Here is a 25389-nt window from a genome sequence, read left to right as displayed (position 1 = left end):
ATGCAATCCCTATCAAAATAACACCACATTCTTCACAGAGCTAGAACAAACAATCCTAAAATTTGAATGGAACCAGAAAAGACCCTGAATGGCCAAAGGAATCTTGAAAAAGAAAACCGAAGCTGGAGGCATCACAATCCCAGACTTCAAGACATATCACAAAGCTGTTATCCAGACAGTATGGTACTGGCACAAAAACAGACACTCAGATCAATGGAACAGAATAGAGAACCCAGAAATGGACCCACAAACATTTGGCCAGCTAATCTTTGACAAAGCGGGAAAGAATATCTTCGAGTGGTGCTGGGAAAACTGGACTGCAACATGCAGAAAAATGAACCTGGAACACTTTCTTACATCATACACACACAAAAAAACTCAAAAAGAGTGAAAGACTTAAACAAGACAGGAAGCCATCAAAATCCTCAAGGAGAAAGGAGGCAAAACCTCTTTGACCACAGCCGCAGCAACTTCTTAGTCAACACGTCTCTGGAGGCAAGGGAAACAAAAGCAAAAATGGACTATTGGGACCTCAACAAAATAAAAACCTTCTGCAGAGCAAAGGAAACAATTAGCAAAACTAAAAGGCAACCAACAGAATGGGAGAAGATATTTGCAAACAACCTATAAGATAAAGGGTTAGTATCCAAAATCTATAAAGAACTTATCAAACTGAACACCCAAAAAACAATAATCCAGTGAAGAAATGAGCAAAAGACATGAATATATGCTTCTCCAAAGAAGACATCCAGATGGCCAACCGACACATGAAAAAATGCTCAGCTTCACTCATCATCAGGGAAATACAAATCAAAACTGCTATGAGATACCACCTCACACTTATCATAATGGCTAACATTAACAACTCATGGGGCGCCTGGGTGGCGCAGTCAGTTAAGCGTCCGACTTCAGCCAGGTCATGATCTCGCGGTCCGTGAGTTCGAGCCCCGCGTCGGGCTCTGGGCTGATGGCTCAGAGCCTGGAGCCTGTTTCCAATTCTGTGTCTCCCTCTCTCTCTGCCCCTCCCCCGTTCATGCTGTGTCTCTCTCTGTCTCAAAAATAAATAAATGTTAAAAAAAAATTAAAAAAAAAAAAACAACTCAGGCAACAACAAGTGTTGGCAAGGATGCGGAGAAAGACGATCTCTTTTGCACTGCTGGTAGGAATGCAAAACTAGTGCAGCCACTCCAGAAAACAGTATGGAGCTTCCTCAAAAAATTAAAAATAGAACTACCCTATGACCCAGAAATTGCACTACTTGATATTTATCCAAGGGATATAGGTATGCTATTTTGAAGGAGCACATGTACCCCAATGTTTATAGCAGCACTATCAACAGTAGCCAAAGTATGGAAAGAGCCCAAATGTCCATCGATGGATGAGTGGATAAAGAAGATGTGGTATATATATACAATGGAGTATCACTCAGCAATCAAAAAGAATGAAATCTTGCCATTTGCAACTACATGGATGGAACTAGAGGGTATCATGCTAAGCGAAATTAGTCAGAGAAAGACAAATAGCATGTCTTCACTCCTATGAGGACTTTAAGACACAGAACAGATGAACACAAGGGAAGGGAAGCAAAACAATATAAAAACAGGGAGGGGGGAAAACATAAGAGACTCTTAAATATAGAGAACAAACAGAACAAACAGTAACCACTGGAGGGGTGGTGGGGGGGGGGTGGGCTAATGGGTAAGGGGCATTAAGGAATCTACTCCTGAAATCATTGTTGCACTATATGATAACTAACTTGGATATCAATTTAAAAAAAAAAAAGACACTTCTCCAAAGAAGACATCCAGATGGCTAACAGACACATGAAAAAATGCTCAACATCACTCATCATCAGGGAAATACAAATCAAAACCACAATGAGATACCACCACACACCTGTCAATGTAGAATGGCTAACATTAACAACTCAGGCAACAACAGATGTTGGCGAGTATGTGAAGAAAGAGGATCCCTTTTGCACTGCTGGGGGAATGCAAGCTGGTGCAGCCACTCTGGAATGGAGGTTCCCCCAAAATTAAAAATAGAACTACCCTACAACCCAGAAATTGCACTACTAGGTATTTATCCAAGGGATACAGGTATGCTGTTTTGAAGGGGCACATGTACCCCAATGTTTATAGCAGAGCTATCAACAATAGCCAAAGTATGGAAAGAGCCCAAATATCCATTGATGGATGAATGGGTAAAGAAGATGTGGTATATACATACAACGGAGTATTACTCGGCAATCAAAAAGAATGAAATCTTGCCATTGGCAACTACATAGATGGAACTAGAGGGTATTATGCTAAGCAAAATTAGTCAGAGAAGGACGAATATATGACTTCACTCATATGAGGACTTTAAGATACAAAAGAGGTGAACATAAGAGAAGGGAAGCAAAAATAATATAAAAACAAGGAGGTGGAGAAAACATAAGAGACTCTTAAAAATGGAGAACAAACAGGGTTGCTGGAGGGGTTGTGGGAGGGGGGATGGGCTAAATGGGTAAGGAGCATTAAGGAATCTATTCCTGAAATCATTGCTGCACTATATCCTAACTAGCTTGGATATAAATTTAAAAATAAGTTAATTAATTAATTTTTTTAATGTTTATTTTTGAGAGAGAGAGGGACAGAGTGCAAGTGGGGGAGGGGCAGAGAGAGAGAGAGGGAGACACAGAATCTGAAGCAGGCTGCGGACTCTGACCTGTTAGTACAGAGCCTGACACGGGGCTCAAACCCACAAACCATGAGATTGTGACCTGAGTTGAGGTCCGGTGCTTAACTGACTGAGCCACCCAGGTACCCCAATAAATTAAATTAATTTTTTAAAAAGCAAAGAGTGGTATTCTGCTCACACATTTTTTGTTATGTCTTGGACTTTATTATAGTCACAGTTTTGATAATATTTAGTTTGGAATTCATAACAGCAGGGAAACATTTACATATGGGAGTTCCTTTGCAAATAAAACAATGTATTACTTGAATGCAGGATTCTCAGAATAAGCTCTAAATATAATGTATGTTTTTAAGAAGTATTTCCATAATGTTTTATTTGCCTTAAATATTTCATTGCCAGTAGGATTCTGCCCCCCCATGACAAAGTTCTTCCAATATTTCACTTCAGTGATTCTAAATAGTGCATTATTATCTAGAAGCTACTAATATCTATAGATGCATCAATATTCAATAAAACTCCTTTTCTGCAGTAAAATTTTAATCATGTCCTGGAGTGTGTTAATCTCTCTTATCTAATCTGTTGATCTACTAGTGGCATTATTGATAGATTTCCTTTGTTTTTCTGGTAACAAATAGAATGAAAAAATTTCTACGCAGGTTGGTAAAATTGCAATTCTGCCACAGTGAGTTATTCTGACATTAGATATTGTGTGTGTTCTTGCATGCCTAGCTTCTTAAGCTTATTGATGAGATATTAATCTAAAAACAGAATTTGGTTTCATATTTTGTACTTCAATATGCCTTAAAAACTTCAAATCCTTTTCTGGGTATGGTGGATATCTTTTGGTAAGGTGTTGATATAGCTTGCTTGTAACTACTGATTCATTTGATAACATTTCCATACAAATGAGATATTTAGGCAAAGGACTGGAACATTACTGTGATTCACAAATCCAAGTGTGAGATGTTTTTAATTATGTTGCCTAATTTCTAATCTTTTTCCTTGTTTTAAATTTAAATTTATGTTTTAAATTCAAGTTAGTTAATATACAGTGTAGTCTAATCTTTTTCCTTTTGACCACTGTGTTTATCTTATAGCTCTAGTAAAATTCTAGTTTTAAGAATACACTATCAAAGAGGACACAAATAAATAGAAAGAGAGTCCATGCTCATAGATTGGGAAATTTAATATTATTAAAATGTCCATACCACTCAAAGTATTGTACAGATTCAGTACAATCCCTATTAAAATTCCAAACACATTTTTCACAGAAATAGGACAAACCTCAAGAGAACCCAAATAGTCCAAGCACTCTGAGACAGAACAAAGCTGGAGACATCATGTTCCCTGATTTCAAACAATATTAGGAAGCTAAACTAATCAAACCAATATGGTATTGGCATAAAAACACACATATAGATTAACGGAACAGAATAAGAAACCTAGAGATAAAAGCCTGAATATATGGTCAATTATTTTATGACAAAAGAGCCAAGAATATACAATGGGGAAAGGACAGCATGTTCAGTAAATGGTGCTGGGAAGACTGGACAGCCACATTCAAAAGAATGAAATTGGACTGCCATCTAACGTCATACACAAAAGCTAAATCAAAATAGATTAAAGACTTGAACATGAGACCTGAAACCACAAAACTCCTAGAAGAAAACATTGGTGGTAAACTCCTTGAGATTGGTCTTGGTGATGATTTTTTTGGATTTGACACCAAAAACACAGGAAACAAAAGCTAAAATAAACAAGCGGGACTACATCAAATTAAAAAGCTTCAATACAGTGAAGGAAATCTTCAAAATAAAAAGGGAACCTACTGAATAGGAGACTATATTTGCACATCATGTATCTGGTAAGAGATTAATATTCAAAAAATATAAGGAATTCATACAACTCAATAATAAAAACCCCAAACAATCCAAATAAAAAATGGGCAGAGGATGTGCATAGATATTTTTCCAAAGAAGACATACAGATGGACAACAGGTACATAAAAATATACCCAACATCACTAATCATCAGGGGAATGCAAACCAAACCACAATGAGGTATCAATCACCTTACATCTGTCAGAATCATTATCAAAAAGACAAGAAATAACAAATGTTGGTGAGGATGTGGAGAAAAGGGAATCCTTGTAGACTGTTGATGGGGATGTAAATTGGTACAATGACCATGGAAAACAATATGGAGTTTCCTCAAAAAATTAAAAATAGATTTTACCATATGATCCAGCAATTCCACTACTTGGTATCTATACAAAGAAAACAAAAACACTAATTCAAAAAGATGTATGTGTCCCTATGTTCACTGCAGCATTATTTGCAATAGCCAAGATATGAAACCAACCTCAAGTGTCCATTAAATATAAAGAAGATGGTGTGTGTGTGTGTATGTGTGTGTGTATACCCAGCAATTGTGTACACACACACACACACACACACACACACACACACACACACACATACACGGTGGAATACTACTCAGACATAAAAAAGAACAAAATCCTGCCATTTGCAATAACATGGATGGACCATGAGAGTATTATGCTATCTTACTGTAAGACCTAGGGCAGTTACTTAACCATTTTGTGACTCATTGTAAAATAGAGATAATAATTGTATCTATCGTATAGTATTTTGTGAGGATTAAATGATATGACATACATAAATAATTTGCCTAGAACAAAGTGAACACTAATGATCTTTTATGACATAAAATATGATGATTCACTTTCATGTGCTCTCACACAAAGTGGATATATAATCCAACTCTCTAGCCAACAATCCTCCCCCATATCTCATAGCTACCCTTCAGTTACAATCACTCTTGTTCAAGGTCTTCAGTCCCAACAAAACAGGATTATTTTGTCTTGATCAGTTCTATTCTCTGTTCTCTATGCTCTTCATGATCTCCCTAGTTCCTGATTCTTTACCTAGTTTCCTCTTTACTTGCCCCAGAGCTGACCAGAGTCACCACTATGCCCCCTTGCTGGGCAAAATAATCTGCAGCATATAGTTGTGTACTTATTCAGATTGATATTCCAACATATTTAGACATCTCCTTGAAGCTTATTCCTGACAAAATCATTATACCTAACATATAGCACTAAGTTGATATTTTAGAATAAACTTGATAAACAACTATTTTCTCACCGAGAGGGATCATGGTAGAGAGATAATCATTGTAGAACTTCACATCTGACGTATTTTACTACACTTGAAAACTATGCAAAGACATATTTTATCACATTACTATTAAAAGGAGTTTAGTATATAACATGTCCTCATGTCACTGACCCAGTATTTATAACTAGTTTTAACTTTCAATTTAGCTGCTACCAAGTTTGTGCTACCCAAATGATTATCTTTTCATTAGGTTTATAATATCTGGAGTTCAGGGTAGGGAGGAAAAATTAACATCAACCCCAAAATATAATAAAATAAACCAGGATTCCAACTCTATCTTCTTCTTTTTTTTAATGCTTATTTATTTTTTGAGAGAGAGGGAGACAGAGGATGAGCAGGGGAGGGGCAGAGAGAGAGGGAGACACAGGATCTGAAGCAGGCTCCAGACTCTGAGCTCTCAGCACAGAGCCCCACATGGGCCTCGAACCCACGAACCATGAGATCATGACCTGAGCCAAAGCTGGACACTTAACCAACTGAGCCTCCCAGGCACTACCGCCCCCCCAAACTCTATCTTCTTAAATGAGCACTTGCATATTATCATCAAGCATCACTACTATCAGTTCAAAAAAGTATAAAATATCAACTCAATTCCCCAAGTACAAGTGCTCATTAGTCTAGATATACAATTTATCTCCTGAATTGGACAAAAGCACAGTTTCCGTATTCATCTTTAATAGAAAATCATTTTACATTTGGCAAACTTTGACTCCTCTCATAGTGGGGAATGAATATCACAAATGGCACTTCTTGATATCTGGGAAATTACATGATTTTTTAAAAAAATATTTATTTGTTCATTCTGAGAGAGAGTGAGCATGAGTGGGGGAGGGGCAGAGAGAGAGGAAGACAGAAAATCCCAAGCAGGCTCTGCACAGGGCTCGAAGTCACCAACTGTGAGATCATGACCTGAGCTGAAATCAAGAGTTAGAGGCTTGGGGCGCCTGGGTGGCTCAGTCAGTTAAGTGTCCAACTTTGGCTCAGGTCATGATCTCACAGTTCGTGGGTTCGAGGCCCATGTTGGCTCTGTGCTGAGAGCTCAGAGCCTGGAGTCTGCTTCAGATTCTGTGTCTCCCTCTCTTTCTGTCCCTCTGCCACTTGTGCTCTGTCTCTCGTTTTCAAAAATAAATACACATTTTTAAAAATTTTTAAAAAGAAGTAGTAAGGCAGTGGTGGGAATGACAATACTATTAAAGGGATTATTTTCTTTTACATCAAAGGTCTTTAAATTCTATTCTATATTAATTCTCCCATCTTAAAAAAGAAAAAAAAACCTCACTAGACCCCAATTCTCCTTTCATCTATCACCTCACTTCTTTCATATCTTTGGCATCCCCAAATTAGTAGGTCCAAACCCAAACTCTTTTTTTTTCCCCAATAAAACTGTTCCATTCCGTTTTCTGTGTCTCAGATACAAGCAACTCTAACCTTCCTCTTGAGCCCAGTCAACTGGATCATTAAAGTCATCCAGGACTCCTCTCTGGTTTTCCACCTTGCATACAGTCCATAAAAACATCCTGTTGGCTTGACCTTCAACTTATTTCCAGAATTTGACCCACTTCTCATCACCTCCCCCTGGTTCATCTCTCACCTGAATCATTACAGCCTTCTAATTGGTCTTCCTTTTCAACTCTTGCTTTTGAGAAGCAAGAAGAAATATTCTCTATACAGCAATCAGAGCAGTCCTTTTCAAAATGTAACTCAGATCATGACACTTCTCTGCTTGAAGTCTATCCATGGTTCTCCACTTTTCTCAAAGTAAAACTTAATGTTCATAGGATGACTGTCAAGGCCCTTCATGGTCTGTTTTCTAGCTCTCATTCACTCTCCTACAGTCTTTGCTTCTTGAACATGCCAGGTATGCTCCTGACTTGGGGCATTTGTATTCACTTTCCTGCAGTCTGGAATGCTTCTTTCTTCTCTCTGTCAGTACATCATTGACTCCTTCTCCTTCCAGTCCTTATTCAAATAGCCGCTGGTCAATGAGGCCTACCCTGACCATCCCAGCTAATTCACAACTTCTTCCCCAGAACTCCTAATCTCCTTCGCTCTGCTCTACTTTTTCTGTAAAACTTATCACCGTCCAGCATTCTCTGTAATTTACTCAGATGTTGTGTTTGTTACTGTCTCCCTCTACTAAGATGCAAGCTCCACGAGGACAGCAATTTTGATCTGGGTGGCTCACTAACATCTCTCTAGCACCTAGAACAGTTCATGCTATAGAGTTGGGTGCTGAATACATTTTGTTGAATGATTGGATTTTTATAGGCATATCTGTTCTTTCCATAAATTATATCTCATTCTAATTAAGCTCTTTCAGGATTTATAATAAATCTATCATTTAAAAATGTTATTCTTCTCTCCCTCTCAATCCTAGAAGGAGTGCTGTCTTCAGTGTTACCCGACTCAGTCAAAACTACAGGGCTGAGTAAGGGAGAAGAAGATAATTCCTAGGAGTTTTTTTCATCTTCCTACACAGCAGAGAATGGGAAGGTAGCTCCAAGAATTTGGTGGTAAAGCTAAACTACTATCAGCTTCCAGGAAAGACCGTCTCAACAACAATTGTCAACTCAACCAAACGATGATGGAGGAAAGCCAGTATCACCTTTAAGTTCTGCTACCTGTTGTGCTGAACTTTAAAGCAATTCACAGACCCACATTTGTACAATTTGTCTAATTATTTTAACAACAAATGTGTGCTTAGAAATAATAGTCTATGTGAATGTATGTGTGTTATTCATCTATATAAATACCTTAAGTTATAAAGCTCCTTTTATTTAATTTTTTTTAATGTTTTTTTTATTTATTTTTGGGACAGAGAGAGACAGAGCATGAACGGGGTAGGGGCACAGAGAGAGGGAGACACAGAATCGGAAACAGGCTCCAGGCTCCGAGCCATCAGCCCAGAGCCTGACACGGGGCTCGAACTCACGGACCGCGAGATCGTGACCTGGCTGAAGTCGGACGCTCAACCGACTGCGCCACCCAGGCGCCCCAAAGCTCCTTTTATTTAAAAAAAAATCCTTATTCCCACTCTACTAAGCAAAGTTGAAAGAACATGTAACACAAATCATGCACCTACTTTTTACGCATTGCCTTCTTCTTTTCTCAGTAATCACAAGATATCAAAATTATCTTTGTAATACTGATTAAAAATATATGGCATTACATAATACACACATAGAAGAGGCACAAAAGTGTGCTACTCTATAAAATATTGTCTATAAGTAAAAGAAAGCTAAAGGGAAAAAATAAAATTATTGTGATTACAATTCATTTGTCATTGGATGATAACCAAAATTATATTTTATATTTACCATTAATACCCAATCAATTATGGATAACATTTGCGATCTTATTTGAAGCTTTTACTGTTGAATACATTGCTTCATAAAAGAGAACTCACTTGAGATTATATGTATCATATTCAGTGGAAGACCTTGGCACTGCAGAGATCATATAAAGAAATCCGAGGTGTTCATTTTCACGTATTATTTTAATGATTTGCAAAGGATTACGAACGTTGGCTTTAACGACTTCTTCCCGATCATGGAAAAAGTACTTAGGGTACGCTGAGGAACTGGTCCCATAGAGACCTCTTCTTCCAATACTGGTACGTGACAGTTTAGGAGGAGAGGGAGAGAACATTTCAGCAGAGGGCTGCTGGATCAAAACAAAGCCAATTTTTAAAATGATGAGTTTTTGCAAAACAAAACCAAAAGACATGACTAAAAAAACATGATAAAATATTAACCTCAAGCACTAATTACTGAAGTTCCTGAGATGTCTAGTGCTCAAAGGCAAGTATTAAAAAAAAATTTTTTTTTTTATTTTGAGAGACAGAACATGCACTTAGGAGAGGGGCAGAAGGAGGGAGAGAGAGAGAGAATCCTAAGCAGGCTTCATGTTCAGCTTTCAGCCGATGTGGCACTCCGGCTAAGCCACCCAGGCGCCCCAATCATTTTTGAACTGAAAAACTTCAAATTATTGTAAGGAGTGATATATTCCTTCCAAGTACTCCTTATCCAGGTGTCCATCCCCTTTCCCAAACCCCCCAACATCAGTTCTCACTGCTGCCTTCTTTCAAGTCAAGTGTTTATTACATCAAAATGCCACTACTTCTCTGGTGTTCTTGGGAGTCCACTTTTCCTGCTCAGTTGCTTAGTGTCTATCTTGACTGTGGCCTCTCCCCTTAACCTCCTCACCTAGTTCTGACAACCTTAATGCTTTTCAGTGTGTGAATTCTTAGACAGCTGTCATCATAGCTCATAATAAAATACTTTTGAGTAAATGTAAGGGGTGGTTACACTGAGCATTGGGGGATCACTATGTAATAATACCCTTGGAGAAGTATACATGTTACAAATTCATAATTGCCAGTTCTGTAGACCAGTGTTTCTCACATTTAAATGTGAGTGTGAATTATCTAGGTGTCCTGTTAAATTGCAGCTTCTGTCAAGTCTGGGGTGGAGCCTGTGATCCTGCATTTCTAACCTGCGGATACTGTGGACCACCACTGGAGCATCAAGGCTAAGTCCCCACCATGTTCACACACTTGAGCTTTGCTCTAAACCCCCAGCTCCCCTGTCTGTGCTCTCAGTGCCACTCACACTCCTTTGTTCCTCCTCAACAAACCTTGGGGCAGCATCACACACACCCTCTCCTCCTGTGGGGGAGGGTGATAACTGTCATCACCTTGTCTCTCTGACAGTGGAGGGGCAACTGGCACTAAGACACAAGAATCCCCATCGCAGACCTGCTTTGTTGAATAGCCGATGCAAATATATAAATGATATCTTTATTGCCTGTTAGCATAACTAACAGAGGCTGCCATTTCTCCGAGAGATTGATTTACCACAAGCTCTACGGAACAACGTCTTCAGAACGTTTGCATTCACAGGTGTCATCATTTTCCATCTCTTGATTAAATATACCCTGTTGAATAGGAGTTTGAGATGAAAATCCTGGAAAGTTTAGAACTGAAGGAAATACATCTTTGAATTCAAAAGATAAAATGTGCTTCTTTCACTTATTGGCCAGAGACAGCAGCAACCACACTGTTTTCTTATGTAAAAGAATAGGCCAGGGGCACCTGCCTGGCTCAGTCCTTGAGCTTTAACCCTTGATTTCAGCTCTGGTCATGATCCCAGGGTTGAGGGATTGAGCCCCATGGTGGGCTCTGCTCTGAGCATGGAGCCTGGGATTCTCTCTCCCTCTCGCTCTCTCCCTCTCGCTCTCTCCCTCCCACATGCATGTGCTCTCTCACTCTCGCTCTCTCTAACAACAACAAAAAAAGGCCCAAAGAGAAAATACACATTGCCTTGTCCCAATGTTTCAACAAGGGCTATAGTCAACTTTAATATTTTTATGAGTGGAGTATCAATATTTTACAGAAAATGCATGTATTTTCTTTATTATTTCCTTCAAGAAGTTTCACTGCCTTCTAAGTACAAGATTTCTTCAACAATAGGCCTATGTATTTTCAGCTGCATACTTATTTCCAATTATGTAGCTCAATGCGAAAATGTGATTCAATTTAAGTAGCCACATAAGTTCAGATTTTGTGGGGGAAAGGGAACAAAAGAAGCATTTATTCATAAAGTGTAGAACACTTGTAGTGCTCTCTATGATGGATGTTTAGTCCAATTTGATAAGGCAATCTTCCTTAATTACTAGAAGCAGCGCCTCCAACTGCCTTCTTTTATCTCTCAGGGAATCCTCACTGGTGCATTTCCATTCTAAGCTCCTTCTGAGAAATCAATACCCACCCCCCACCACCACCAAAACGACCCTCTTATCAGAATAATACCTTCTCCTTTTATATGGAATATTCCCTTTCTTCCATATTTTCCCTTCAACCCCTGGCTCTTATTTGAATTCTTCACTTAGTTACCACTACAACCACGCATAACACACAATTTAACATTCCCTTTCATCCTCCTCCCTTCGTCCCAGATGTGCACAATTTCATTCTTCTTCTTTAAATTCAAGGTCATGATGCCCACTTAGTACCAAATAAGCTAACTTATGAGCAATCAGTTCTTTCTTGGCTCTACTTAAGATAGCCTGTTCTCCTTTCCTACTTCACAGAAACCAAATTAGTTGAGGGTTTATAATTTTATATAACTAATCATGTGATGTTTTTTCAGGGTGATCTCACCCACACCCACAGTGAGCCTCTTCCAGCCGGCTTCTCAAGCCCACCACTCTCCCACCTCCTCTGCCTTACTAACTTTCCATTCACTCCTCCAAGCTTATTAGTGCCATTCCGTATGGTAGCTTTTCCTCCACTGACCATCCCTCTCACCACCAGGTGCAAGCTTTCCCTCCTGTTCAGTTCTCCAGGATTTTGTAGCTTAAATGACCAACCAGAGTTTTTATCACAACCCCCTGAGCTGGAGCATTCACTTGTCCACGTACCCACCCAAAGATTCTGAAATCCTCGAGGATGAAGCCTGTCTTCATCTCTTCCTTTCTACCACTCTAGCACAAAGCCTGAAACATAACTGACACTGAAATGTTCAACAAGTCTAGAAGGATCCTCTCAATAAAAAGCTCAGAGAATTCTCGGGTCTGTTGGCATTTTTACTGTGAGTGTGTCCACATTTTTTCCCACTTCTATTCCTTTGTTTAATTATCTGCAGGTATTTATAGAAAGCCATGCTCTGGTGGTTTCTCCCAGAGCTACTATTCAAGGACTCCTTGCAAGGTACCTTCCCACTCTACAGCTCACCAATTACAAAAATTGTCTTTCTAGCTGGTTCAGTTTCTGTTTTATTGCCTTTCACCAAGGTCTTCAAAAGATTGTCATTTTGGGTAATGATGATGAAAATTTCATAAAAGGTAAAATAAAATTCAAAACACTATTATGTCTTCTTTTAATATGTAAGAGAAGATTAGGGAACACCATATAGATGCTGGAAGTTTTCCTTTATGATTTTCCTCTACTGTCCAAATTTTCCTTGAGTAAGAACTGAGAAGTACTGTATTTCCCAAATCCATTGTGCAACCTGATAGAGAAAAATTTTGCAACTGTTCTTATGAGTTAAAAGCATGTTAGCAATGTTATAGGAAACTAAAACTAAATTGAAAGGATTAATTAAGTACTTTAACAGTATACCTGTTTTTTCTTCCTCACAGTATACTGAGGCTCAAGAAACTGAACAGATAATTTGGTAGAACTTCTTTCTTCAGTGCTTCCTGGAAGCTTTATGATTCCAGAAGAGATTAACTGAAATCGGTTCTGTTCATATATGTATTCTGGCCTCTTATGATCTTGGTAGACTTTTAGCACTGGCTTTGGGGAATAAAGAGACATGTTAATTTTTTCAGTGTTAACGAGAACTTGTCTTATTCTTACAACATGAACTTTGGACTCTATTCCTGTTGGAAATTGATCTTCCTGGAGTAACTTTCTAACCAAGTCACAATCATTGTGGTGGCTTTCACCATGGTCTGACCATGGTCTATTACAAGACTAAGACTTTTCTATTTGGTTTCTATTAATTCTGTCCTTTAATTACCAATGAATACTTCTATGGGTAAGGTTGTGACAGAAAGGCTCAGAGGCATGAGATCGCATACTCAGTAATTGTGCATTACAAATCCCACCATCCACTAAAACAGTCATTGTGGGAAGGATTGTACAATTCTCGCACTGTACCCCAAAGTCATTAATCAATTCCCATAGCCATAATTGGTTGGAGATCTAAAAGAAATTGTGGCAAAAAATAAAAGAAATTGTGGCATTATATTAGGCTAATCTAATTTCAGATTAAGGCAATAAAATCTAGCATTCAACATAATACACTAAAGCAAGGAATTCACCATAATGGCTTTAGGCTTCTAAGCGTTATTTATATATTGATTTATTTTTAAAGTTTATTTATTTACTATGAGAGAGAGAGTGTGAGCGGGGGATAGGCAGAAAGAGAGGAAGAAAGAGAATACCCCAATCAGGCTCCTTGCTGCCAGCACATAACCGATATGGGGCTCGAGCCCACAAAACTGTGAGATTATGGCCTGAGCTGAAACCAAGAGTTGGATGCGCAACCCACTGAGCAACCCAGGTGCCGCTCTAAGCAAAATGACTTTAGCATGATAGCTAATCTCTTACAACTGGAGCGAGAAAGAAAAGCTTGAGAGTAAGCATAGGAAACGGCTGTTAAATTTTCAGGTATGTGTAAATAACATTTGGTTTTGGTTAAAAATCCCTCTTGAGCCACTCACTGTAGAAAGGAAAAGACTATAGAGATGGGGGCAGGAGGATCTCAGCTATATCAATGTGGAAAATCAACACAGACCAGAATCACAAGGTAAGAAGGGGAGAAAAGCTTCTGCACAGCAAATGAAACCATAAACAAAATGAAAAGGCAATCTACCAAGTGGGAGAAAATATGTGCAAATTATATGGTGATAGGGGGTTAAGTACCAAAATCTATAAAGAACTCATACCACTCAATAGCAAAATCAAAACAATCCAATTAAAAAGTGGAAAGAGGATCTGTATAGACATTTTTTCCCCAAAGACATGGAGATGGCCAGAAAGTATATGAAAAGATGTTCAACATCACTAATCATTAGAGAAGTGCAAATCAAAACCACAATGAAATATCACCTCACACTTGTCAGAATGGCTATGATCAAAAAGATAATAAACAAATGTTGGCGAGAATGTGGAGAAAAGGGAACCCCATCAACACTTAATATCACAGTTTGTATCTTTTTATCTTGTGCATTCATAACAAAGTATTGCAATTATAGTAATTTTTACTACTCTTGTCTTTTAGTCTTCAACTAGCTTTATAAATAAGAGATTAATCCACCACCTTTACATTATTCTGAATTTTACTATGTATTCACCTTTACCAGTGAGTTTTATACTGTCATATTTTCCTGTTACTAACTAGTACCCTTTGACTTCAGCTTAAAGAAGTCCCTTACAATTTACTTTTAAATAACAAAGTAACAAGCATACACAGAGAGAAAGAAAGCAAATATGGCAAAACACTAATAACTTTGAATCTAGGTGGATGGTGTATAAATATTTGTTTTACTATTCTTTCAACTTTTCTGTGCATTTGGAACTTTTTATAGTAAAATGTTGGGAGACGTTGATTTTTTCAAATAAAGTGGCAAAAATACAAAAAGTTAGATAGATTCACACAAACCCTAGTAGTGATAATCTCCAAGAAAGGAAAGAGGGCATTGAGACTAAAATGGGATACAAAAGGTATTTGAAATGTATTTATAACATTCCTTTAAAAATAGATATTGAATCAGGGCCACCTAGGTGGCTCAATCAAGCCAACTCGGTTTCAGCTCAGGTCTTGATGTCACGGTTTCACTGGTACTGTGGAACCTGTTGGGATTCTCTCTCTCTCTCTCTCTCTGCCCCTCTCCCACTTGCTCTATCTCTGTCTCTCTCAAAATAAATAAATAAATGAAAAGACAAAATAAAGAAAAATAGATATTGAATCAAACTAAGCAAACAACATTAATTTGGGATACACACACTTGTTTATTATATCCCTCTTTGTAGCATTTTATATATTTGAAACTTTCATAATAATAAAATAGAAACAGAGAAAAACTTAACTATTTAGCAAACTCAGAAGCAAACCTCAATCATCCTAAATAGTAAACAGTTAAAGCCATTATGAAAATCAAGAACAAGGTCACTATTTTCACTATCACCTTTAGTTTTCAATTCTCAAATTGAAGCATCTAGAACAGGGGTCAGTAAACTTTCTCTGTAAGGGACCACACAGTAAATATTTTAGGCTTTGTGAGCCATATGGTCTCTGTCACAACTACTCTATTATTGAAGCACCAAGGCAGCCTTAGATGATATGAAAATAAATGGATATGGCATTATTTACAAAAACAGGTTACAGGACTGTATTTGACCCATGGGCCACAGTGACCCCTAATCTAAAAAATAAAGTAATTGGTGTAAACACTAGGAAAAAAGAGCAAAATTATCTAACTATCAGTGATATTATATACATTAAAAATGGGGTGCCTGGGTGGCGCAGTCGGTTAAGCGTCCGACTTCAGCCAGGTCACGATCTCGCGGTCCGGGAGTTCGAGCCCCGCGTCGGGCTCTGGGCTGATGATGGCTCAGAGCCTGGAGCCTGTTTCTGATTCTGTGTCTCCCTCTCTCTCTGCCCCTCCCCCGTTCATGCTCTGTCTCTCTCTGTCCCAAAAATAAATAAACGTTGAAAAAACAAATTAAAAAAAAAAAAAATGAAAGCCTAAGGGCACCTGGGTGGCTCAGTTGATTAAGCGTCTGACTTTGGCTCAGGTCATGATCTACGGTCAGTGAGTTCGAACCCCACATCGGGCTCTGTGTTGACAGCTCAGAGCCTGGAGCCTGTTTCAGATTTTGTGTCTCCCTCTCTCTCTCTGACCCTCCCCCATTCATGCTCTGTCTCAAAAATAAATAAACGTTAAAATAAATAAATAGATAAATAAATAAATAAAAATGAAAGCCTAGCTACTAAAGTAACAGTAAGGATTGAAAACAATATTGGTGAGGTTTCTGTTACAAAGTAAACACATTTGTTTTTTCTGTACTAAAACAGAAATTGGATCACAATAAAAAAAAACCTAAAACTGAAATACTTAAGAATTTAACAAGAAAAGGACCTTATTATAGCAAACTATAAAGTCTCATGTAGAATTAAAACAAAAACTGCAGAAGTATGAGGAAATGCCAAATGTTAATTATGGGGAAAATGCCATGCTCATCTCCATATACGTCAAAAAGGCATTTGATAAAATTCAACTATTTTTGATAAAAATCTATTTATGACTTTGTAAAGTCTGTTTATGTAATCGCTACACCCAAAACATGGCTTAAACTCACAACCCTGAGATCAAGAGTCACGTGCTCTTCTGACTGAGACAGGAAGATGCCCCTATTTATGATTTTTTGATAAAAATCTATTTTTGATAAAAACATTAATCAAGAAAGGATAGATAACTTCTTTAAAAATCTCAATGGCTAGGGGTGCTTGGGTGGCTCAGTTGGTTAAGCATCTGACTTCAGCTCAGGTCATGATCTCACCACTGGTGAGTTCGAGTCTCACATCAGGCTCTGTGCTACAATTCAAAGCCTGGAGCTTGCTTCAGATTCTGTGTTTCCCTCTCTCTCTGCTCCTCTCCTACTCAAGCTCTATCTCTGTCTCTCTCTCAAAAATAAAACATTAAAAAAAAATCTCAATGGCTAATATCATGCTTAAAGAGGGAACACTTAGAAACATTCCTACTAATCTCAGGTGAAAGACAAAAATGTCTACTGTCCACACTATTGTTTCTAATATTTTACACATATTATCCAATACAGTAGTTCAAAGACACAGTATAAATACAAAAATTGGAAAGAAGGTGGCAAAAGTGTCATTATTGCCAGATGATTTTATTGTTTACCTGAAACACTTGAGAGAATAAACAGAAAAACTGGCACAAAATTAACATCCAGAAATAAAACCTGTTAATAAACTTAATAAGAAACAAGTAAAAGTCAGATGAGGAAAACTTCAAAACACTCATGATAGTCGTGAAAGAAAAAGCAAACAAATGAAGTTCGATTTTGTTCTTGATTTGGAAAATTAATTATTAAAAAATATCAAGTTAATCTAGTTAATCAAGTTAATCATCAAGTTAATCTATAAATTTAATATGATCCTGACAGGATATATTGGAGATTAGAAATCTGATTCTAAATTTAATACATAAAAATAATTAGAAAGAATAGCCACAAAAGCCCTGGGGAGAAAAAATGAGTGACCAGCCCTACCAGATATTAAAATGTTATAAAACTAAAGGGGCACCTGGGTGGCTCAGTTGGTTAAGCATCCGACTTCAGCTTAGGACATGATCTCATAGTCCATGGGTTCAAGCCCCAAGTCAGGCTTTGTGCTGACAGCTCAGAGCCTGGAGCCTGCTTCAGATTCTGTGTCTCCCTCTCTCTCTGCCCCTCCCCAGCTTATGTTCTTTCTTTCTCTCTCTCTCAAAAATAAACATTTTAAAAAAATAAATAAAATGTTATAAAACTACAATAATTAAAACTTTGTATTTTGGACACATGAAAAGATCAATGGATCAGAATAGAAAATCCAGCAACAGATCCCAAAATATAAAGGGGAACTGAGTTTATAACAAAGGTGATACTTTAAGGAAAGTAATATTATTCAATACATAATAATGAAATAACTGTAAAGCTAGTAGGGACAAAGTTGGATCCTCTCATTCATTACACTGGGAAAAACTGTGAATAGATCAAAGATTTAAATGTAAAATAAGAATAATCTTAAAGTAATTTTTAAAGAGAAGTATCTAAGACATCACTAAATAATTTTATTTTTACAATCTTGCTAAGTGTAGGGCCTAAGTATCACATAAAACTCAGAAGACAGAAACTCAATTACATAAAAATTAGGAATTAAAACAAAACTTGAAAATTTTTATAATGCTTATCACAGATAAGGGGCTTATTTCCTAATATAGGAAGAACTCAGGCAAATCAATGAGAAAAACACCAACTGCCCAATTAGAAAATAAGACACGAAGATCCATATATTCACAGAGAGAAAAATAATTCCTAAACATATGAAAAGACATTCAACCTTTTTCAAGAAGAAACTTAAATTAAAGCTACTCTGAGACAGCATTTTTCTTGTATTACTGAAGCAACATTTACTAACCAAAATTACAAACGTACATATGTTTTGAGTTGGCGACTCCATTTCTAGGACGTCTGCCTACAGATGGAATCTCAAGTGTAGGAGATGGCATATGCACAAGATTATTCACTGTAACACTGTTGTCACAAAAATACTATTTTAAAAACCTAATCTATAAATTTGGGGCTTACTAAATACACTATGGTACATTCATATGGTACATTATGAGCTATAAAGCAAATTGATATAAAAGAACTTTGGGACAGATATGAAATGATCTCCAAGTTATGTATTAAATGAAGCAAGTAAGGGGCAGCAAAGTTTGTTTATTATGCTAGCTTTAGGCTTAGACAGCGTAACACATCTCTGAAAGCATACACACTCTTACCATTAATTGCCTCTAGAGTAGGAAGCTGAATGGATGAGGGACAGTGGTAGAAAACAGACTTTAACTGTGTAACTTCCGTACACTTTTTAAAAAAAATTTCTTAAATGTTTTTATTTTTGAGACAGAGAGAGACAGAGCATGAGCAGGGGAGGGGCAGAGAGAGAGGGAGACACAGAATCCAAGGCAGGCTCCAGGCACTGAGCTGTCAGCAGAAAGCTTGCGGCAGGGCTCGAACCCACGGACTGTGAGATCATGACCTAAGCTGAAGTCGGAAGCCTAACTGACTGAGCCACCCAGGCGCCCCACTTCTGTACACTTTTAAATGAATTACTTATCTAAGAAGGATGAATTTTAAAGTTTATATGGAAGGATAACCATCTAAAACAGAGAATATATAAAAAATAAGAATGGCGAGGAAACAGTTGCCTTCCACTTACCAAAACATGCTCATTGTAATCAAAACAATGTGGCTAGATCAGTAGAGAAAAGAATCAAGATCTGTAAACAGATCTCACTATTTTATACGTGATATAGTGAGAAGTTTATACACTATAAAGGTGGTGTTTTAATTTGGTGGGAAAAACATGGTGCTAGCAAAACGTTTCGAAGAAAATGTTAGTCCCTTTCCTCACACCAGATTTACTTTTTTTTTAATGTTTGTTTATTTTTGAGACAGAGAGAGACAGAGCATGAATGGGGGAGGGTCAGAGAGAGGGAGACACAGAATCTGAAACAGGCTCCAGGCTCTGAGCTATCAGCAGAAAGCTTGAGGTGGGGCTCGAACCCATGGACTGTGAGATCATGACCCGAGCTGAAGTCGGACGCTTAACCGACTGAGCCACCCAGGTGCCCCTCCTCACACCAGATTTAAAAGTTTATGTGAATGAAAGTTTTAAATGTGAAATTACAAAAATAAAGAAGAAAATGTGGGGAGATGCTGCCTGTCAACATATGAGTATAAAGCAGTGGTCAGTGGAGAGAAAATGAAGTCCAATTCGAAGTGAATGCTGCAATTCAGATAAGAAGAACAGGACCCTCAACACCAATCCCACGGAGAGGATTAGCAGCAGCCGGTGTGAGGGTGCAGCTTCAGCCACCCCATTCAGTCAGCAAAAGGCTGGAAGATATTACCGGAAAACCTCGGAAAGGGTAAAAGTGAAATTTAATTTAGGCAGCACATGTGTGCTGGTTTGAGAAACTGGTCCTCAAGTAAAATGTGTGTGAATCAAAAGTACGTATATTTTTTCCATTCAACCCAACAGTACTAATCATGGAGCTTTATCCCACAAGAATATAGGCACCGGTACAGATGGATAATAAAATGATTTTGCTGTACCAGTATAAATATTTGTCAAATAAATGTCCCAAAGAGGATGATTTAATCAATTATGGAATATTCATGCAATTGGACACTTTAATAGGATAGGCAACCATTAAAAAGAATGTGTTCTAAAAATATCATCTGACTTTGAGGAAGTCCTATAATGTCTATTTAGGTACAAAAAGCAACATGTAGCAACATTGATGTTTATGTTGTAAAACAAATATCCAAAAGCCTAAATATGTACATTGTGTGTGTTCATCCATTTGTATAAAACTGAGCATGAAGAAAGGCAAGAGGGATATACACTAGACTGTTGAAAACCTTAGATATAGACAATGGGGTTGGAGACTGGAGAATTACAAGTAAGGAAAAGATATGAAAGAAGAGTAAAACAGGGAAGGGGGGGGCAGGAGAGAGGAAGGCAGAGAGAGGAGGAAGGGGGCAAGGGGGAGAGGGAGGAGAAGAGGAAAACAAGGGGGAAGGGAGAAAGGCAGGGGAGGAAAGTGGGGGAGGAGAGAAGGGGTAGCAATCACAAAGAGAACAAACCATAGTATGAACTCTATATAAACAAACTAAACTACAGATACCCATACACATGAAATCAGTCACTTGAAGGCAAAGCTACTTTCTCCCTGCATGATGGAAATTCAGGTATTTTTCACTTTATTCCTTATTACTTTTAGTACTGTATGAATTACCATATTCATGTATTAGTTATATTGTTCTAGTCATGTTAGTACATTACAAACAGCTTTAAACTTAGTGACTTAAGAAACACCTCCATTTATTTTGCTCAAAAATCTACAATTTAGGCAGAACTCACTGGATACAGCTTGCCTTTGCTCCATCAGAGCATCAGCTGAGGCAGCTCAAAGTCTGGGGACTGGAGTCATCTAATGGCTTGTTCATTCACATGTCTGGTAGGTGATCCAGGCTATAGACTTGTTCAGATGACATCTCCTTAAGGAGACCTTTGTAGTCACACAATCTAAAGTAGCCTGCCCTTTGTTTCCACCTGTATTATTTTCTTAATAACAGCTATCATTACATGAAATTGCTCAGTCTATTTATTTAAGGTTACTAGAATGTCAACAGGCATCTTATCTGCTTTGTTCATTGCTATATTCCCAGCGTATAGCCCAATGCCTGGTGCATAATAGGTACATAATAAACATTTAATGTACAAGAATTAATTGCCCTGAAGACAAATAGAATAACTTTAATCACCAAGGGTTAATGATACACTTTTGCCAAGTGAAACTAAATATATTATAGAGAAATAAATGTAAAAAGTTTGATACTAAATCCACCAGTTACTGAATACTATATTATGGCACATCTGTGCAACAAAATACAGTGCTGCTTTTAGAAAAGATAACTCATTATGCATGGAATAGAAAATTTTCTGTATGTTTAAGTGAAATAAGCACTCTGAAGATCAGTATGTATGGTATAATCTTATATTAAAGATATATGTTTATACACACACAAACACACACATTTAAATAAACATATAAACAGCCTGAAGGGCAGCCATTAACAACAGTAAGTAGTTAATGTCAGAGGGTGGGAGTGATAACTTTCACTTTTTGTTCTGTGTACTTTCATTGCTCCTTTGCATGGATTTAGAATTATTCAAGGACATAAATGGATTCTTAAAATTAAGTATTTTCAGACATGCACAAAAATTTTCAGGATATGAGGCATTTATTTTACAAGTAATAAAATGATATAACTATATGTATATAACTATGTATATTACTCTTCCTGAAGGTACCAATATTAAATGGTACCCTAATGTCTAAAAGAGCCTTGCAACTTATATAGTTAAGTATCTGTATTGCACATTATCCTAGAGAGGATTTATCTGCTACAAAACTTTGTTCACCACTGTATCCCCTCACCTTGAACAGTTACCTGGAACTTAATTTTTTTTGAATAGATGTTTACAGGGTTTATGACTTCAAACAAGTCTTAACTTTTAGGCTTTAATTCCTTTCTTGTTAATTAAGAGTCTAGAAATGACTTCCATCCCCTCATAGCAATTTTGCAACGTCCTCTGGAGCCAAAGTGGCTAAAACGCTGGTTTTCGAACTTACCAGAGGCTCTAGTTTTATGGGCTGCTGTCGTTTTCTTGTTCTCTCTTGAGCTTTTGTACTGTGCCTAAACGTCAGGAATTGTGTGTCAGATTCATTTTCTGTGGGTACTATAAAACTCAGTCTTCCCTTTGTTTGTATATTGTTCAGTCTTTCAAGGATAGGGTTTTCCACCTGCTTTTCAGTATTTTTCAGTTTGGCATCTTTCGCTGAGGTGTGGAATGCCATCCTCACTCCTGGAAAGAATCGGGTCAGGAAAAGAAAAATGAAAAGTAGAGCAAAATAACTGGGGAAGTGGGTCCAGTAGAAGTGACTTAAGAACCAGGGGGAGCTGAATTTGCTCACTCCCCAAAGAAAACCCACGAAGTTACCCATTCCTCCCAACTGAGGACTTGAATCAGAGAAATGAAAATGCCTGGCCTTCCAGAAGCCCTGTAGCTGGGGTGGGATCCAGGAATTTGCATTTCTAACAAGTTCCTGGGCGATGCTGCTGCTGCAGATGTCTCTGATTTGGGGACTGTACTGGTCTAGATTTTGAAGGATGAAAAGAAATGCAATTAGTATGGAGATTGATGTTTTTCATGCTTGAATATGCAAAATATCTCCTGGGGAGCTTGTTCAAAATGCAGGTAGCTCTAATGCAGGCAATCCGAGAAATAGAGCCTAGGTACTCAAAAAGCAAAATAAAAAAAACCAAAGGTGGGGGGTAGGGGGGACAGGGTGGGGTGGGGGTGGGGGGAAGAGCTGTGGACTAAATCCTAAAACAGTGCTCCTGGGGCTTTTATATGCATGAGAATCTCCTGAGGAAATGGTTAAACTGCACATTCTGATCCATACACTTTGAGTAGAAAGGTCCTAGAACACTAGAACTAGGAGCCCTTGGTAATGGTCTTGCATCCTCACAACCACTCATGCCCACCCTACCAGATGGGTGCAGATATTTTCCTTCAAAATAATACCATAGTGATGAGGGAGCATAAGACAAGCTGAGAGCAAAGTACAAGCTAATAGCACCCTGCTCCCCCAGGTGGGATACATGTGATTCCCTGGACACTCCTTGCTGCCCGAGAACAAAGGGAAGGAAAGAAAACAAATGGTTGACTGATAGAGATCACAGTCATGCAGGACATGAGTCTCCTCCAGTTTACAGATAACTTAGTAAACTGCAAGAAAAAGGCAATCTTATCCATAGCCCCATCTCCAGAAACCTTAGATCCCATTTCCTGGAGCCCTAATATCACCTCCATCAAGATGTAAGGGGGTTTAAGTGCTTGCCACGGTGATGTGGGAAACTAAGGCAAATGATAAATTAATTTCCCTTACTGCCCATTGACGAGTCCTTAAAACAGGCAGAGTGACCTTTCACTAGGAGCTCAGCTGCCTCAAAGATGACACTTTGGTAGGGGCAAAAGGGAATCTTGGCTTAACATTATCCTGACCCACTAGGAACCTGTGAATTTCCTTAAACACATAAAAAATCCTTTGCAAACCTCCTTTATCTTTAACCCCCAAGTATATGTTGGCAAATATACTCCAAGCATATGGCCCCTGATATAAATCTGAAGGGTCTCATGACTGAGGTTTTATTAAACAGTAATAAATGACTTTTTCCTAACAACAGCTAGCCCCTCAAGGTCCTGGAAACCTTGCTTCCAAAATTCCTTAGAGACTTACACTGTCCCTAACCCCCTCTCAGCCTGAAGATATACAATCAGTCACTCTTCACAACCCCAGTGCAGCTCCTTTTGCCCATGGGTCCTGTCCCCATGCTTTAATAAAATCACCTTTTTGGACCAGAGACATCTTCAAGAATTCTTTCTTGGCCATCGGCTCCATACCCCACCATCACCCCTCAAACACCATCAATAGCATATAAGGTCTTGAAACAGGTGTCAGCAGGTTTATGTTTCAATCTAGATCTGTGCTGGCCAATCAAATCCTCCTACACAATTTAAAATTTTCAAGTAGCCATATTAAAAAAAACAAACTACCCAAAAAAGGAACGGGTGAAATTAATTTTAATAATGTGCTTTCTTTAACGTATCCAAAATATTCTCATTTCAACATGTAATCTATATAAAACTTATCAATGTCTTATTTCATTGATTGTTACCACGTCTTCGAAATCCAGTGTGTACTTCACATTTAGAGCAGACCTCAGCTCCGACTCGCCAAATGTGGCTAGTGGCTACCACATTGAGTAGCGCAGATTTGGATTTGACCACTCCGTGTGAGATCTCGGACAAGTCTCCTGATATCTCTATTCCTCACGTTCTACTCCTCTAAAATGATAGGTAGGTAGCAAATGACCACTAAATGCCTTTCCACGGACTTTCTCTGCCTCTCTCAGCCTTTCCTTGTGTGCTCAGAAAGCCAAGCTGTCTCTGGCTTAGAAGTCGGAGCCCAGCCCCACAGCGGGATTCCTCTGGACTCACCAAGTCAGTCTAGAGCAGCCACAGCCGCCGCCGCCGAGGGTCTCCAGAGACAGCAAACCCAGGTCTGGTAGCAGAAAGTTGACAGTACCTCGGAATGTTTGCTGTTGCTTAGCAGCCATACCGGTGTGCAAGGCGCCTGTGCGCGACTGTCGCCACGGCAACGCCTCAGCCAACTGCAGCTCTAAGTCCCTGAGCGCGCCAAACAGTTGAGCCAATCAATGTCTTCGGAACATTTCTAAGCCGCTGATTGGTGGAGAGTGCGCACACGACGGTGGAGAGAGCGCGGTCCCGCCTCCGCACCCGGAACTGACAGCTGTCTAGGCGGGTAGGCAGGGCAGCCAAAGCAGGTGGCTAGCTGTGTTTGCTCCCTCCCTCTTGCCGGAATCTCTTGTCTGTTTCCCTTCATGAGGCACTCGAGACTGACTTGACAGTCCTTTAATCTAATTTTCTCTAGTTAAAAGAATCAAGAATCTCCAAAGAGGGAGGTGTGTTGTATAGACAGTTCAAGTCCCGCTCTCAAAGGGAGCTTGGTAGCGACCATCCACCAACTCTGTCCGACCCACCAACCTCCTCCC

At 38.5% G+C, this 25389-nt stretch overlaps 1 protein-coding gene across 1 annotated transcript in view; it reads right to left on the bottom strand.

Moving 5' to 3' along the window:
• Window positions 1–24895, bottom strand: part of DNAH6 (dynein axonemal heavy chain 6) — a 231828-nt gene extending 206933 nt beyond the window's left edge. Inside the window, exons 1-4 of the mRNA XM_047854641.1 lie at window positions 24815–24895; window positions 22383–22615; window positions 13003–13179; window positions 9289–9545 (exon numbers count right to left, since the gene is read on the bottom strand). Of these exons, the coding sequence (XP_047710597.1) occupies window positions 9289–9545; window positions 13003–13179; window positions 22383–22607 (659 nt within the window). The 5' untranslated portion in view covers window positions 22608–22615; window positions 24815–24895. The remainder of the gene's footprint in view (window positions 1–9288; window positions 9546–13002; window positions 13180–22382; window positions 22616–24814) is intronic.
• Between the last annotated feature and the right edge of the window lie 494 nt (window positions 24896–25389).

This window comes from Prionailurus viverrinus, chromosome A3 (genome assembly GCF_022837055.1).
Source record: "Prionailurus viverrinus isolate Anna chromosome A3, UM_Priviv_1.0, whole genome shotgun sequence".
Classification (NCBI taxonomy): Eukaryota; Metazoa; Chordata; class Mammalia; order Carnivora; family Felidae; genus Prionailurus; species Prionailurus viverrinus.
This window is presented reverse-complemented; position numbering and strand designations above follow the sequence as displayed.